At 36.8% G+C, this 16,805-nt stretch overlaps 1 protein-coding gene across 1 annotated transcript; it reads left to right on the top strand.

Annotated features, from left to right (window-relative positions):
* The first annotated feature begins 203 nt into the window (after positions 1–203).
* On the top strand, positions 204–1,063 carry LOC149183708 (U-box domain-containing protein 8-like). Its single transcript, XM_089418787.1, has one exon. It carries the CDS (start codon positions 244–246, stop codon positions 697–699), a length of 456 nt encoding a protein of 151 aa, XP_089274913.1. The 5' UTR covers positions 204–243; the 3' UTR covers positions 700–1,063.
* Positions 1,064–16,805: the final 15,742 nt, after the last annotated feature.

Raw genomic sequence — 16,805 nt, 5'->3', positions numbered from 1 at the left:
TGATGATCAAGAAAAATTTAGTCGAACTAAATTTGAGAGAAATAAATACAAATCTAACCTTTCTTTTTACAATATTTATATATATAATTTAAATAAATATAGATGCACGCACATACTAATTTTAAATATATATATATATATATCACATGCCTACGACAAAACCCTAGAAACCCTACAGAAACTCAAACAAACCCTAGAAACTGTAGTAAAAACCTAGGGAATAGGAGTGCTTCTAATTAGTCTATGAGGAGGGATGTCGTGAGGGAGATTAAGGTGCTGGCGAAGGAAAATCGTGAGATGCGTTTGTGTATTGTGGAAGCTGGGGCCGTGGTGAAGATTTTGCCTCTCTTGTCCTGTGGGGACTCTCCAACCAAAGAAAATGCCATGGCGACACTCCTCTACTTAAGCTTGGATGATGATAATAAAGTGGGGCTTGTGGCAGAAGCGGTCGTGGATTCGATCGTCAATGTGTTGAAGCACGGTTCCATGGGGAATCGATCCATGGTGGTTGTGACCTTGACGAGCTTGGTGATGGTGGATGTGAATAAAGCCACAATTGGGGGCCATTCGGATGCTATACGGGCCCTCGTTAAGCTACTTGCAGAAGGGGATTCGAGAGCTCGCGAGGAAGCCATCACGGCTCTCTATAGTCTCTGTTTCTATGATGATAATAAAAAAGAGATGTCATGGCGGGGATAGTACCTTTGTTAGTTGGGGTTTGATTAACAGTGCAAGAGTCCCATATGATACCGTTTAGAGGCCTCCTCCGTTAGGTTGCTTAAACAGGGGACTTCCAGAAGTAGAGAGCACGCTGTGGCTATCTTGTCCTCGCTATGTTGCAATAGCAAGCAGAGGGCCATGGAGGCTCGTGAGGCCGGGGCGCTGGAGCATTGCAGGCAACTTCTCGACGACGGGACGATGAGAAGCAAGCGCAAGGCTTCAGCTCTGATGAAGGCTTTGGAGGACTATTCGGCACTGGAAGATTGTAGTTTTATTAAGACATGGTTTGGGGGTATGAAAGATGTGAATTTGAGGTTTTCAACCAATTCCAAAAATCAATAAAGAATGTATATGAGATAACCATCTTCTTCGGCCATCATCTTCTTTAGTTGTGTATGTATTGAATTTGTTGCAAAAATGGCTGAATGTATTGAATTTGTTGCAAAAATGGTTGTTGTAGCCACCTCTCTCGCTGAAGGAATTTTTGTCATAGCAGAACATATAGATTTAAGTGCTGAACGATTTGCTCTTGAAAAGGCTCCAAGAATAGTCTGTGATTTCCACTGTGCATATATATTTTCAAGTGTGTATTTCATAGTCGTGATTCATCTGCAAATGAAGGAATATATCTTCTTCCTATTCTAGATAGTTGGGTTTTTATTTCTGGCTTCAGTAATTTGGAAAGCTCTATCTTTATAGATTTTTAGTTATTGGAAACATTTCTGAAAAATTTGGTCTGTTTTGGGACTGACTTGTTGGATATGTTTACTCTACCTAAATGAGTGCTGGTTCCAACATTTCAGTTACATAGCTCATATTAATTTTGTTAGAAATGACTTCACAAAACTCGTGTGTTTAAAAATGAGTCCATAATAATTGGGCAATATTTCCTAGTTCAGTGCAGAGTATCTTGTTGGGATATCTACTAAGGAACACTTCTTGATTTACCACTAGAAGGGCAAACTTGTTTATGCACCTACTTTTATATTGATTTAATGAAGCTACCGATTTTCACATTTAGGAATGCTTCTTGTTTACCACTAGTTGGGTAAACTTGTTTATATTTATGCTTTTACTTAGATCTTTTAGAGTTGTCCATAATTGCTTGGTTGTCCAATATTGGAACTATCCTTATTGGAAATGAATAGTTCTAACATTATTCACAACTTCAATAAGATGTTTATTTAAAATGATGAGCATGTTTGTATACCTGATTTTATTGCCCTTAAAAAAAAAATAGACACTTAATTTTTAATGTATATTTATTTAAAATGATAATTTTGTCTTGTAAATGATTTGGAACTTGGTTTATTCTCCTCTGATTTATATTCTAGATAGCAGAATATGCTTTTCACTTATTGGAACACCTATGATATCCTACGGCAGGGATGATTTCAATTTTCCTACACCTTATGGCAGTTGATATATCCTTGCAATATTAAGGTTTGAAGTTGTGATTTACCTTTGGCAAAGCAGATTGTGATCTCACCTAATACGAGGTAATACCAAAATGCCAAAGTGGATTGATTCAGAATTGAATCATCCTTTAGTAACCATTTAACATTTAGGTGGGAATATATTGTAAAATTTCCTGACTACCTAACTCCCTTTAAAGGATTATACAATTGGTTAAGCATTTGGCTAGAAGAGGGTCAAGAATAAAATTTATAAATAACATTTTCTAATTGAGTTATTTGACGTTTAAGGTAAAATTGATTAGATTGAAAGTTTGAATCTCTTGTTTTGAGGCAACCCTCTTTGCCTTCAATTGATTAACAAGGTCACTCGAGGTAGCAGGTGAAGAGCAAAGACCAGTGCTTCCAGATAGGTCGATAAATTGGTCACCACAGTATTAAATATATGGAACTAGCTTATTGAAGACAATTATTTTTAGGGATTTGGCCTTAGATTAGAAGGTAAGCTTTGAAACAGTGAGCTGAATTGCAATATCTGATTCATTCAGCTAGAATTGCACAGTAGTGCGGTTTGTATGAATAATCCCCAGGAAAATGATATTTTTATTCTCAATACTATTGTCACAGTAAATCACATAGAAAGCGTTCAACCTATAGTGGCACCAGCTTACAATGTTTCAATGACTTTATGTATTTTTAACCATTATTTGATACCCTATCTTTATCATTCAGTGTTATATGATATTTAGATCATTTTGGCCCATTATCATATCCACATATATGAAATGATATTCTTGGACGAGATCATTTCCGAAGAGCTCAGCTCTTATCTACATTCGTATTATTCCCTTTTGGAAATGGCTCAATAAACGCATTGTAAATTTTGAGTTTTGTTAAGTTTTTTAGTGAGATGTTTTGTCAAACAACTTATAGATGCATTGTTGTAGGTACATTTTTTTTTCTTGCCATTTACTTGAACACAGTTGTACAATGACCATAGGAACACTGTAGAGTATTTAAATCCCAAGCATGAGACATATATTGTGCCTAGAAATGGTTCAGCCCCAAAAATACTTATTCATATCAGTCATAGTCATAAGACACCCACTTAGAATATCTTAGAAATTTCCACAAAGAAATCTGAGTTTACTTGTTTGGTTCACTGTGGTATTATATCAAAACAGTTGGTAGATAGTGTATTATAGGTGTCTCTCTTCCAAATTGTGATTAAAATAACATGCATAGTACTAATCTTACATCAGAGAGATATTAGAGAATAGCTGATATACACCTTGCATTAAATTTAAAAATGCACACACCACTAAAAGTATATAGTCCAGTAATAGCATGATTTCTGAGGTTCGAAATGATGATTGCGTATCAAATTTATCCAACCTAAAAATCGTAGGTTCGGTTGCTCACATTGTTGTCACTGAATTTTCTTGGAATTAGCATTTCAAGTTCTATATTTTTGTTTCATTCATCACATATAGTCATTTTATTGCAAATTATTAAGTCAAAGGGTTCAATTCTAGCATCTAGTGGTGACTCAATAAAATCTTATGTGATCATTATCCACCCAGTGTACAATGGCTCAAATTAGAGTTTAATAAGGGATGCTTGGAGCTACACGAGATTTATAATTATAGTATGGGTTTATTATGGAAACTGTTAGGTTTTCTTTAATACCTTTAATATCCTTGTCTATTCTCTTTAATATGTGGTCTTTTGTTTTTGTGACTATTGCATATTCATAGAATTTTGTTACTTTTTTAATTGGAAATGGTCAATCATAGAAATATGTTTATGATTTTTACATTACTTTTAATTTAGCCTCTACACTACTTTGGTCCTTATGCCTAGTAGATCATATTCTTCAAAATTTACATTGATGGATTTTAATGAATAGACTGATTTCTTACTTAGCTAAGATAGATACTTTTATGGAGCATCTAAAAGCATGTTTTATTGTTTAAACTTTATGATACATCTAAATCGTACACTATGATTTCAATTTAGTTTAATTAACTGTTATGAGGTTGAGTATAATGTTACATGAGGTTTCATGATTCAAGGTTAATTTCCTATATCGGATAAAGTTGTCTAAGGAGAAATGGAAAGGAGAAAATTGAAAATTTTCTTTTGATGATAACTAATGATAGCTCATGTGATTATGGCCAAATTGGATATAAATACCTAAGGTGGTTGAGAGGAAGTGTCACAACAAGGGTAAGAAATCAATAAGAAGAGGCAACCTATTTTAGAACATAATGGAAGAGTTTGGTATAATCATAACTTGGTACTCTAAAGGTATCACTATAAGGTCTATCTAAGGATGATGCACATAAAGAAGAAAATATTTGCAATCAACTAATGATGTTGAATAATCATGGTAATAATGAAGGTCATTTTGAAGGAACCTGGAAGGTATGATGACATAGATTAAATAAGTAAATCCATAACAAAATTGATCAATTGGAGGAGATGAGTTGTGTGCATGACAACATCTATAATATTTTTTTCCTCGAATGGGAGGTCCGCAATAACAAGAGGTATGATCACAAAATATTATTATGTTGATGTCTTAAAACATGAATTGATAAGTAGATTACATTTGGTAGCCATCTTAATGAAATTAATTATAGGGTATTACCCAAGTTGGGGAATAGTAACAACATTTCCAAAGTGTATCAATGCTTTTCTTTTAAGAGAGAAGGAAAAGAAACCACAATGACTGGAGGAGAGAAATTAAAGTCAATTTAACAAAATAAGAATGAAGTGAAGAAGTTTGCATTTTTGAAGCTAGTAGACATGGAATATTAGGAAATTAAGACTAGGAGAAAAATAAAATATATCTATGAATATCAGGTAGGAGGAAATGAAGGGATGTTCTATCAAGAATAAATTTCTTTTAAGGATATTGATGAGCGGATCAAGAAACATGATTGGTAATGGTCATAGTGATGATTTACATAGTTTAAAAGTGTGAAGATATGAAGCTGAGAATTTTCATAATGACCAGTGATGATAAATGAGAAAGATGTTTAAAGGTTTAAATGAAAAAATATATATATATTTGTACATATTGACAAAATAAGTGAGAGTCAATTAATATAGGTTGTACTTGATTTATTTGCATTGATTGTTTCATGAGTAGGACTTCACATAGAGAAACTTATCAAGTTTTGTTCCCATAGCATTAAAAGAGGTTGTTTCCACAGAACACCACACATTTAAATTTTTCATGGACAATGATGGTAGTAGTGTTTCCAACGGTTTCAATATCTAAAATAAAGATACTATTTAATGAGCAAGAATCTCTTGTCCAACTTGAAGAAGGGTGAATTTACGATAAAGCAATCAAGTGGTATTAATATAGGAACTTGATGAGATAAGAAAATATTTTTGTGGATGAAAATGATAATTGTTAAGGGATGTGTGTATAAGTCAACATGGATCAACAAACCCTCATGCAAGTAAATTAAGCATGATATAAAATTAAATCATGATGACCTAGTGTTTATATGCAATTGCATATAGCGGTATTGGAATCGGTAAGCCAAAGGGTAAATGGATGTAAAACCAAGGGATTTTAATTTTGAGATTGATGATTTAAATAATGATTGTATGACTAGTAATATCTTAACATTGAATTTCACTAGAATTTCCTTGGGGAAGGAAAAAAATATGACGAGAGATTAAGACTGAAGATGATGAGGCTCATGTGAAATTTAACAATGTACTTAGATGATTATACCTATGGTGTAAATGGTCAACTTCCTAGTTGAAATAAGTGAAAATGATTATTGAAAAAGTAATTGGTATCTTGATGAAAACATAACACTAATAACATTGATGAGATAACATAGATCATAGATGGATGTTGAATAATATTAGTTCATAGTCGAATGTTTGTAAAGTAAATGAAATTGATTTTTCTGATGAATCATGATAAGAATGCTTATAGAGTATTATTCTATATTTGATGAGTATTGGCATGTTTATCATATTGATGATGATTCATGATATGATGGTATGAGGGTGATCATGCACATGTGGTTCATATTTATATAGTTGTTACAATATTGATGATGTATCCTTACAATGATGATGATATGCATAGGTATTATGATGTTATGTCAAGGTATATTGAAATATTAATTTACTGCGTGATGATAGGTAGTTAATGTTGAATACTCATGATGGATATGATATGCATAACGTGGCATAGGAATTATGATGTTATAATATGATGTTTATTGACATGTGGTTTATTTATTATGTGAAGTCATGAGGTATATTTGATGCAAATATGTTGATGTTATAACTTATGATGGCATTTCATGAGGTGAAGCATGTGATAGTTGCGTACAAATTTATGACATGCATGAGCATGCAGTTCATTATTATTCATAACGTTGTGATTAACAATGATGAATATTCTCATAATGACATGCAAGACCTGGCATGTAGATTATTTTCTATGATACTATAATGGTATAGCTAATGCATTGGTTGCATGTTAAGGTGTGATGATTCACAGGACTCCACAAATGGGCCGAGAGGGCCAGTTTATTTGATGATCTCGTGCGAGCCCATACGCACGAGGGAGAATAAATAACACCATATGGGCTAGGGACAAACTCAATCAACACTACATATGTCAGTGGTTCCTTTGTCTTGTATAGCTCTTGATGGATAGCTCTTGAACGGCTATGGGACCATCTTAAGGAGGCCAAGTGCTTGATGTTCTAGGTTAGGTGCCTGTTATTGGATTGGGATGTCAAAGTCTCGTGGGGGTGTAAGGACTTCAATGCCTGGGGCTGTGCGCCTTAGTAGTTGTTGTGGGAGTGGTCTAGCCTTGCGAGATGCCCAGAGTCATTGAGTAATGTACCAGATGCCTACCTTGGGGTAGATGAGGTCTGAGTTGGGCACGAGCCTTGGGGCAAGCCTGGGAGGTTTATGCCTAGTTTCAAAGTGGGAAAAAGGACCAAGATTCCTTGGGATTTCCCAGGTGTTGTGAAACTTTTGATGTTTGTTGGTTATACTAGTTCAGCAAAGGGTGTCGGCAAAATGAAGTAATAAATAACAAAGTAAAATGTTAAATAATTCAACTTAAGTTCATTTAATGTCCCTTAATAATAAATAATAAATAATAAATACTAATAATAATAATAATAATAATAATAATAATAATGAATAATAAATAATATTAAAAAATAAAAGAATACAAAAAATAAATAATAAATATATCTGTTATTACTCAGATCGACCTAAGTATCTAATATATTTAGCATGCATTAAGGTATTCTTCACATAAACAGATATTATTACTTGCATTTGTATAACAATGTAAACCATGAAGAATCACGCATCAATATAATATTAAATGATAAGCCTAATATTCATCATAGCATAAACACATTCATTCATAACAGAAGTAAATAGATCAAACACAAATATTTATAGAATAGTCTCTTTATTGATATTTCATATTTTCTTAAAGACTCAAACTACCCTACGCACTCAACTACAGGGTTCCACGCACTCAATTGTGGTCTCTACTCTAGGCCTTTGCCCACACAACTGTAGAGCCTCTCTTCTACTCTAAGACTCCTCGCTCGTCACTTCTACTGACCCATTACATCAACTATGAGCTTCACTTCTATCAACCACCTTAGACTATCTAATACTCTCTTTTTTATACAATCCCATGGTCCATGGACGATGGGTAGGTCTAGACAAACTGACAAAACTTACATGAAAGAAGGGAAAATCCCTTTATGACACTTTACATATACATGCTCCATGGCCATAACTTGCGGAGGCTTTACACTTTATATCACAAAAACTTGGGCTTTTGCCCCAAAATTGACCTTAGCGGACTCTATCCCAACAAGTCCCCAACACAAATATCGTGACTCACCCCGAGTCAATCTGCTTGCACGGAGATCTTACTGTGAATACCTCCCAGCTCCGCTTACACCACTACAATTTCAGTTGTGCACTGCGTAGCTTACTGCTTGACCTATTCCACCAGCTGGTCTATTGGGATAGGGTCGCCTAAGGTCAATTTTGGGGAAAAAAGCCCAAATTTTTGTGATGTAATGTGTAAATTCTTCGAAAGTTATGGTCGTGGAGGGCGTATATGTAGAATTTCATAAATGGATTTTCCCTTCTTTTATGTAAGTTGTATTGGCTTGTATTGACCTACCCATGGTCTATGGACCATGGGATTGTATAAAAAGGAGAGTCTTAGAGAGTCTAAGGTCGTTGATAGAAGTGAAGCTCATAGTTGATGTAATGGGTCAATGGAAGTAATGAGCGAAGAGTCTTAGAGTATAAGAGAGGCTCTACAATTGTGTGTGTAGAGGCCTAGAGTAGAGTCTGCAGCTCAATGCACTGACCCCTACAGCTGAGTGCACAGGGTAGTTTGAGTCTGTAAGAAAATTTGAAGTATCAATAAAGAAACTATTTTGGAAATATCTGTGTTTGATCGATTTACTTCTATTATGAATGTATTTATGTTAGGCCCCTATACTACTAGTGTAACCCCTTATTGTTATTAGTATAACCCACTTATTATATTGATGTACCCATGTAGTGCCCATATTGTTATTATTGTACCCCATAGAAGCCCACTATTGTTATTATTGTGCCCTTATATTATTATTGTTATGTCAGCTCTGATTATGTTATCACCCCTTAAACTCCTATATATAGAAAGGAGGTCTTTCCATTTGTATCATCTAAGAATTTTTCATTTATGTAATGTAAAGGAGGTTTCCCCCTAGAAGAGGCTGAATTATAAGGTGTTGATCTATCTTTTCTATCTTTTCTTGAGCTGGTTTCATAACATTTGGTATCAAAGCTTTGGATTCTAGGGTTTCGCTGCTCCAAACAGGTCATCGTGGAATTTTCTCTATAATTTTTTTCTATGACGTTTCAGAAGTCGCAAAAAAAACCCATTTGAGAAGAAATCACGCTAAATCTTGGGTCCGAATTTCAGATCTTTTCACACGATATTTGCGGAGAAATGATCTAAGGAAGTTGGTCTTTTTGCAGACTCCTGAATTACATTCAAAACAGGTGACCTGGGGAAAATCGTCATAACTTTCTCTCTGGGGATCGGATTGAAATTTTGTCAAAAGGTACAGAAAGAGGATAGGCTGTAGTTTTTTGTATGTGTGTTTCAGATTCAAAGGTTGAAACAGTGACTCGTGGCATGTCGTACAAGTTCACTCTACTAAAGTAGTCTATAATCAGGTCATCTTGGGAGATTGTGCATAACGCTTTCTTGGAGAATCCAATTTGGATCAGAAAGGTGGCATTGGAAAGAGGACACAGATGGCTACTACAGATCATAATTTTAGAACTTAAATATCCAAAAGCATAGAGTTACAGTCGTTTCAAGGTAGAGCTCCTAAAATCAAGAAAAAGCAAGATGAGGAAGTTTGATGGCAAGGATCCGGTAAATTGGATACTTCAGATGGAGCAATATTTTGATATACATGGTGTACAACTGTTACAAAAGGTATGTATTGCATCTTCATATTTAGAACCAGATCAATTTTTATGGTACAAATGGATTTATTGTCGTAAACAACTTTTTATGTGGTCAATTTTCACAGAGGAAATGATAGCACATTATGACGATACAAAGAGTAACACCTTCTTTAGAGCAACACCACAAAAATTGGAAAGAGTAAAAGGGCTTTGTGACATAGTGGAAAGCAAAATTATGGAAACCAGGAAGTGTACCCCTCACAACTATAAAAATGGAAGTGTTGTTTCTCCTAGCCTTCCACAACCTACAAGGGTTACACCACAACAATTGGAAGAAAAAAGAGAAAAAGGGCTTTATTACAATTGTGATAGCAAATGCACTAAAGGTCATAAGTGTGCTGAGAAGAAATTATTTTACATAGAATATGAAGACGAGGAAGAAAAGGATCAAGAAACAACAAAAGAAGAAGATATACTCCAGGACCCCACCCCAGAGAAAGAAGAAATGAATCAAACCATATCTTGTAAAGCATTGGCAAGAATTACCACTCCTCAAACTCTCAAGATAGAAGGAAATATCAAGAAGAAAAAGGTGCAAGAAGTGAAAGATCACATCAAGAAAGAAGAAATGAATCCAACCATATCTTGTAATTCATTGTTCGAAATTACCACTCCTCAAACTATCAAGATAGAAGGACAAATGAAGAAGAAAAATGTTCAAGAAGTGAAATATCACATCGAGCATCAAGAAATAAATCCGACCATATCTTGTAAAGGATTGGAAGAAATTACCACTCCTCAAACTCTAGAGATAGAAGGAGATATCAAGAAGAAAAAGGTTCAAGCAGTGAAATATCACATCGAGCATCAACAACAAGTTCTCCAACTTTTAAAGGATAACGCCACTTCGGTGAAAAATCAAACGAAACAACAGGCACTTAAAAAATGGCAACCTTACCGAATGGGAAGACTCTTCAAGGATGAGGATGTGGAAGCATTGTTTTGTGCTATTTATATTATCCAACCAGATTGGATAAACAAAGCAAGGGATGAATGGAAGAAGGACGAAGAAGTATGGCCACTTATTCAAAAGTTGCAAAAGGTCCCAATTCAAACAATATTTCCATAAATTAAAGAGGAAGGAAAAATCATATTGGATCTTGGAGTAGTCACAGAAACAAGAACCCGATAGCTACGAAATAGATCAATTTCATAGTATCTCATCAAGTGGAAGAACTTACCCGCTGAATATTCCACATGGGAGGACAAGAATTTTATACAGAAGCATCAAGAACTACTCAAGCGTTGAGGACAACACTTTTTGAAGGAGAGGGGCATGTTAGGCCCCCATACTACTAGTGTAACCCCTTATTGTTATTAGTATAACCCACTTATTATATTGATATACCCATGTACTGCCCATATTGTTACTATTGTGCCCCATAGAAGCCCACTATTGTTATTATTGTGCCCTTACATTATTATTGTTATGTTGGCTCTGATTATGTTATGACCCCTTAGACTCCTATATATAGAAAGGAGGTCTTTTCATTTGTATCATCTAAGAATTTTTCATTTATGTAATGTAAAGGAGGTTGCCCCCTCGAAGAGGCTGAATTCTAAGGTGTTGATCTATCTTTTCTATCTTTTCTTGAGCTGGTTTCATAACAATTTATGCTATGATGAATATTGGGCTTAAAATTTAATACTGTATTGATGTTCGATTCTTCATGGTTTACATTGTTATATGAAGGCAGGTAATAATATCTGTTTAGGTGAAGAATACCTTAATGTGTGCTAACTATATCACATACTTAAGTCGATCTAAGTAATAATATACTTAGGAGTGATTAGAGAGGTGCGTAAGTGGTTGGTTCTCTTGCTTAGGGTTTGCAAAAGATAGTCGTATATGTTCGTGAAGGTCTAAGGGTGATTAAGAGAAGTATATTGATAAGCCCTAAAAGGCTTATCGATCTACGTGAAGGTAGAGTTAGGTCATAAAATGACATTACACTAATATCTAGGTGTAGAAAATTGCTTCTAGCATTTCCCCATACTGCTTCGTGTGAGACTTTAGTCCATGCTCCACAGATTGATGCCGAAAGGGCCAGTATTGTAGGGTTTTGTTTGTCAAACTTAATTCTAAACCTGGGTTAGGACCCACTTAGCCAACAAATGTTTCTATTGCTGGGACTAGGGTCTGCATAAAGAGATGTGTGATGTCACATCACTGGAATCCAACAAAGAAAGAAATTGAAGATTTGGTGGATAGAAAGATCCACGAATTCATGGCGCAAGAGAACACGAACCCACGATTGATGAAAGAAAAGTGTTTGGATAGGTATCTATACACAGAAATACATGAAACTTTCTTTTGTTCCTTCCCAGTCAAATTATACGAGTGGATCGCTCAATTGGTAGAGGACCAAGGAAGGTGGAGGCTTGATGGTCCGATGGTATGGACCCTGGAGTTAGTGAAGAGATTGGAAGACTTTGAAGATAATATCACATGCAATGTCAATCACCAACTTGATCATATCATATGATCATTTGTGACAGAGTTTGTGGTCAATACCTTAGTTGGCTACAGTGAAGCAAAGCGATGCTTCTTCATGGGGCCACGAGGTATGTATTTAGGGTCTTTGAATACTTGGATTAAAGTGATTTTGTGTGAAAAGTGGGTAATGATATTACCTTGATTTTTGGAGCTATGCGAAGTGTTATTTTTAGCATTAGAAAGGGAACAGGACCTAAATATAGCCCACTGGTTGAGCCTCCTTTGAGTGACGAAGAAGAAGCATCATAGGTTTCTCCACAGAGCACTATCCAATTAATAAGGCGACGGCTCTTGCGAATACCACACCACCTCCATCTTCACCTCCAGCACATACACCTTTTCCCACACTACCACCATTTACACGACCGTTCAATATGGAAAATTCAATCAAATTTCTTGTCTTCAAGGGCTTCGGGAATGAGGACCTAGACCAGTTTTGGTTCATTGCGAAGGCTATGTGGGTAGCCCAGGGCATTAAATATGATGATATGAAGAAAGCAACACTAGTTACTACTTTACAGGAATGTGTTCTAACATGGTACATTAAGTACTACACTGATAACCTAATGGTTATGTTGGTGGACATTCAGACTACACTGAATAAGGAATTCAGTAGGCCCAAGTTTGAAGTGTAATCAATTGTTGGATTCAAGGAAATCATGATGAAGCCTAGTGAGACACCTTGGGAGATGGATTAGAGATTGAAGTGCAAGATCCACGAATCTAACATGAATGTTACATATGGGCAGCACCGTGAATGGTTTGTAGCTTCCCTCTTGCCTCATCTAAGGGTTTCTTTACCACAACAAAATACTAGGATCTAAGTGGAGGCCCTAGAAATTGCGATGAGATTACATGAGACACCAATTCAAGTTTCTACTTTGGAAATTCAATAAATTCATGTGGGGTTGCAAAACCTTTGCCTAGAATTCCAAAGTCTGAAGAAGGATATAGCAGCTCAACCAGAGGTGTGCAAAGAAGTATTGTCTTTAAAATGTAAGAGTCAAGGGCATGATAAAGATCATTTCCCTGTCTTCACAAATTATGTTGCAGGAGGAGGGCCAATGCCTTTGAGGCCAGAAGCTCAAGCAGGGCCAAGTGTAGGGCCCATGCTGTGGTGTGTTATCTATAAGGTAGATGGAAAGCATGTGATAGATAATTGCCACTTGTTGTAGAAATTTTTACTGACATCACAACAACTCTTTTGTAACTTCTACAAATTAGTAGGTCATGAGGAACAGAATTGATGTAGTTATGAGTTAATGATGGAGAGAACACCCATGTGTTCAATGCAGATAGAAATTCAGCCTCTGGATCAAGGGATTGGAGGCTGGGAGGAGGATATCAGGGGTGTGGATGAGGCCGAGGTGGAGGTGGACTTGTGAGGGGTTGAGGGAAAGTTATTTTCTACAATTGTTGAGGTCCTGTTATAGACATTTTTGTGCCTCGCGTCAAGGAGCAAGGAATGTCGATAATTACAGGGATCCTCAGTCCCTAAACATGTTGTTCTTACCCCTAAAAGAACAAGGTCATCAATCAACAGCACTTCCAATCAGTTCCCCACCTGAAAACACTTCAGAACAGGCTTATTTTGGATCATGTCAGCTGCTAAACTGAGCTTCTGCGCTGTATTGCAACTGTCCCACTCTGTACCTGCGCTGGAAGTCAAAAACTATGAAGGCTACCTGCGCTGGGCGAGATTGGCCAAGTGGCACAGTCCTCCTGCAAGGTGTCAATTGCCCAGGAAGCTTCCAAACTGACACTTGGGTCATGAGATTCGCCCTGTGATGAGTAAGAGGTACTTGATCACCATGTGTAACCAAGGATCTCCAAGTGGACAAAGGAACTGAAGATTAACTGAAGATGGAGAGGACACTAGTCAGCTATATGTCAGCCTCTAACTGACTCATCCTTTCCTCTTCTTCCCTATATATAGAGCTCTTCTATGAGGTCTAGGGAGGCTGAAATTTTGTATAAGCAAGGAGGTGCTGTTGGTATACCGCCAGGATTATTTGGGTGATTGTTTTACTAGAGGTCAAGAAGAGAGTTCTTGCTGCCGAGGAGGTGCTGCTGGATTGGGGCCAACATCATTGGTTGTAACTTCCTCTGGAACCCTGTTACTTTCTATCAATAAAGTTTGCATGTTCTCCTATTCACTTGTTTTACATAGATGCTTTGTGTTTACATGTGTATTTCATTGCAATCTAATCCATGCTTTGATTATGAGTGCTTGTATCTGTTAGTTTGCTCTCTCTTGTTGTGCAGGTCTTGTGTGTAGCTGGATCGGCTTGGAGAGCAAAGAGCTGGGAGCTGGATACAAAAGAAGAAGGATAAGGATCAATCAAGCGCAAGACACCAGGTTGGTTGACCTTCTTTCCATTCTATCTATATACTCATAAAGAAGAACATGAAAACTTTATCATTCAGTTGTTGCTAGATTCTGTCACATCTAGAAAGGGTTAGGGTCATCCGCATCGGATACTTTTCCCCACAACAAACTGGCGACTCCACTGGGGAGATCCTAGTATCTTGTTGTTGTTGTTATTTGTAGTATTTTGCTATTTCTATCTTGAAGAACCGAGTACCGAATCGAAAAGCTTTTGACTATATCAAAAGCGAAGTAGAGGGTTTTGCTACTCTTGCTCCTTTGCTGAGCAACTTCAAGATTTAAAGAGCTAATCTACAGGTAGATCTTTACTCTTTGTGATAGATCTTAGTCCTCTTGATCATCCCTCTACCTGTACTTAACCCATAGCATTTTGTTTCAGTCAAAACAGTACATTTTTGAGCTTTTTATGACCCGGAATTGTTAGCAGACGTAACTCTCGTAAGTCAGTGCAGGCTGTCCACAGGCAGTCTGCATTATAGCGCAGGTAGCCCCTTCGGGAACTGCGCTGAGAGTGAAACTGACAGTGCAGTACCTGCGCTGGTCCAGTTGGCCTTAGGCTAGCTTAACTCTTCCTCTGTGTCTTGGCCCTGTTTGCACTTGTTTTTGGCTGATTGCTTGCTGGTTAATGTATTTGCTGTATACCTCATCTCCTTGACTTCATTTCGCCTCAGTTGTGTGATGAAATTGTAAACTTTCTTTCAGTATTTCTTGTTTCAGTTACAATTTCCCATAGTGAAAAGCAAGCCTACAGCCTTGACCTCTTAGATTTCGATCTTATGAGTTAGTGTTATTGCTGTTCATAGCTGTTTTGGATTGATTTGCTTTCACTTTATGGTTTGAATCTGTATTTTTCTTGTATTTTAAACAAGTCTTTCATAAGGTGTTCTTCTGATTGTGGACAAGCTTGTTTATTCATATTTGAAAAGTTGATTCAAAAATCATACAACATTTTCCTTTTGTTAAGCATCAACATTAAGGAAACGAAAAGAAATACATGCATTGTGCATTTTGCATTTGACTGTATATATGATGATTTAGGGAAATTTGCATTATAGTGTGTGTTCTTTGATCTGTGGAAAAGTTGTGTCTTACTCTTTCCTCAAGTAGATTAAGGTTTTCATTGTTGAAAGACTGAAAAGATTTTGCTTCTCATTCTTAGATTGCATATAGGAAGTTGTATATATACATCTCGTGGCGAACCTGAAAGGCAAACTACTAAGAAAGATCAACATTAAAATAAATTCAATTTACATAACAACGCTTTGGAATTTAACGCAAACATCTAGAGGTCTAGGTAGAGACGTGTTCCGGCGTCGTTAAACATAGTGACTGTCGATCTCTACGAAGGTGGGTGATTCCTCCTGAGAGTCGGTGGCACTAACACGGATTTGAGCTCCTGCGTACCGTCGAGTATATTGGGAGACCCCTATAGGCTTTTATCCTTTTATCCTTAGGAAGGCGTGTCGACCGCCCTACTGATCGCGATGCAGTGAACACAGCATTCACGAAGATCGACCACCCGTACCGTAAAACGTATTCTGTGGTTTCGCGAAAAGTTTGGCACTCCCTCTACCTAGATCTCCAGAGCAGTTTCTTTTGGCCTTTTTCAAACTCTATAACTGAAAAAGTCCAACCGAGCATTTGTCACTTCGGGCTCGTTAATACATCGAAGGCGACTAGAGTCATCTTTAGCTTTTTCTCGACTCTTAAAACATGAAAAAGCAAGTTTGTGTCTAAAAGCGTCGTAAATAAAATTTATCTTAAAGCGGAACATAATCACCTGTTATTCCCACGTTGATCTTTTAGTTGAAAAGTATGGAGCCTACCAACCAAGGAAGTAACCTTGGCGGAAGTCCAAATCCCTTCTCCTCTTGGGGAGATGTTGGTGCGCCCCATATGGCTACATTGTCGCTTCCAGGATTGACGATTGGCCTTCCTGTTTGGCTCTTTTCAACTAATGTAGTCCAAATCGCCACTAATCCTGAGCAATCGAATCAACAGTCAGAACCATCTGAAACTACCCACCAGCCTTCCACTTCTTATAATACTTCCTCTGATCCTTCATCTTCACAGGGTAGAGCCGGCAAAAGTCAGCCTCCCAAGGAGAAGAAAGAAAAGAAGAAGAAAGGAAAGAAGCAGAAGGAGCCTCTGGCGAAGGCGACTGGGGGCAAGCAGAAGAAAACTGACAAAAACCCACACACTGCACCGACCGGGCCTA

This window comes from Pinus tabuliformis, chromosome 3_2 (genome assembly GCF_031772625.1).
Source record: "Pinus tabuliformis cultivar Carrire ecotype Pingquan chromosome 3_2, CPIR1, whole genome shotgun sequence".
NCBI classification, from domain to species: domain Eukaryota; kingdom Viridiplantae; phylum Streptophyta; class Pinopsida; order Pinales; family Pinaceae; genus Pinus; species Pinus tabuliformis.
Note: the sequence above shows the minus strand (reverse complement) of the source record. Positions and strands in the feature narration are given on the sequence as shown.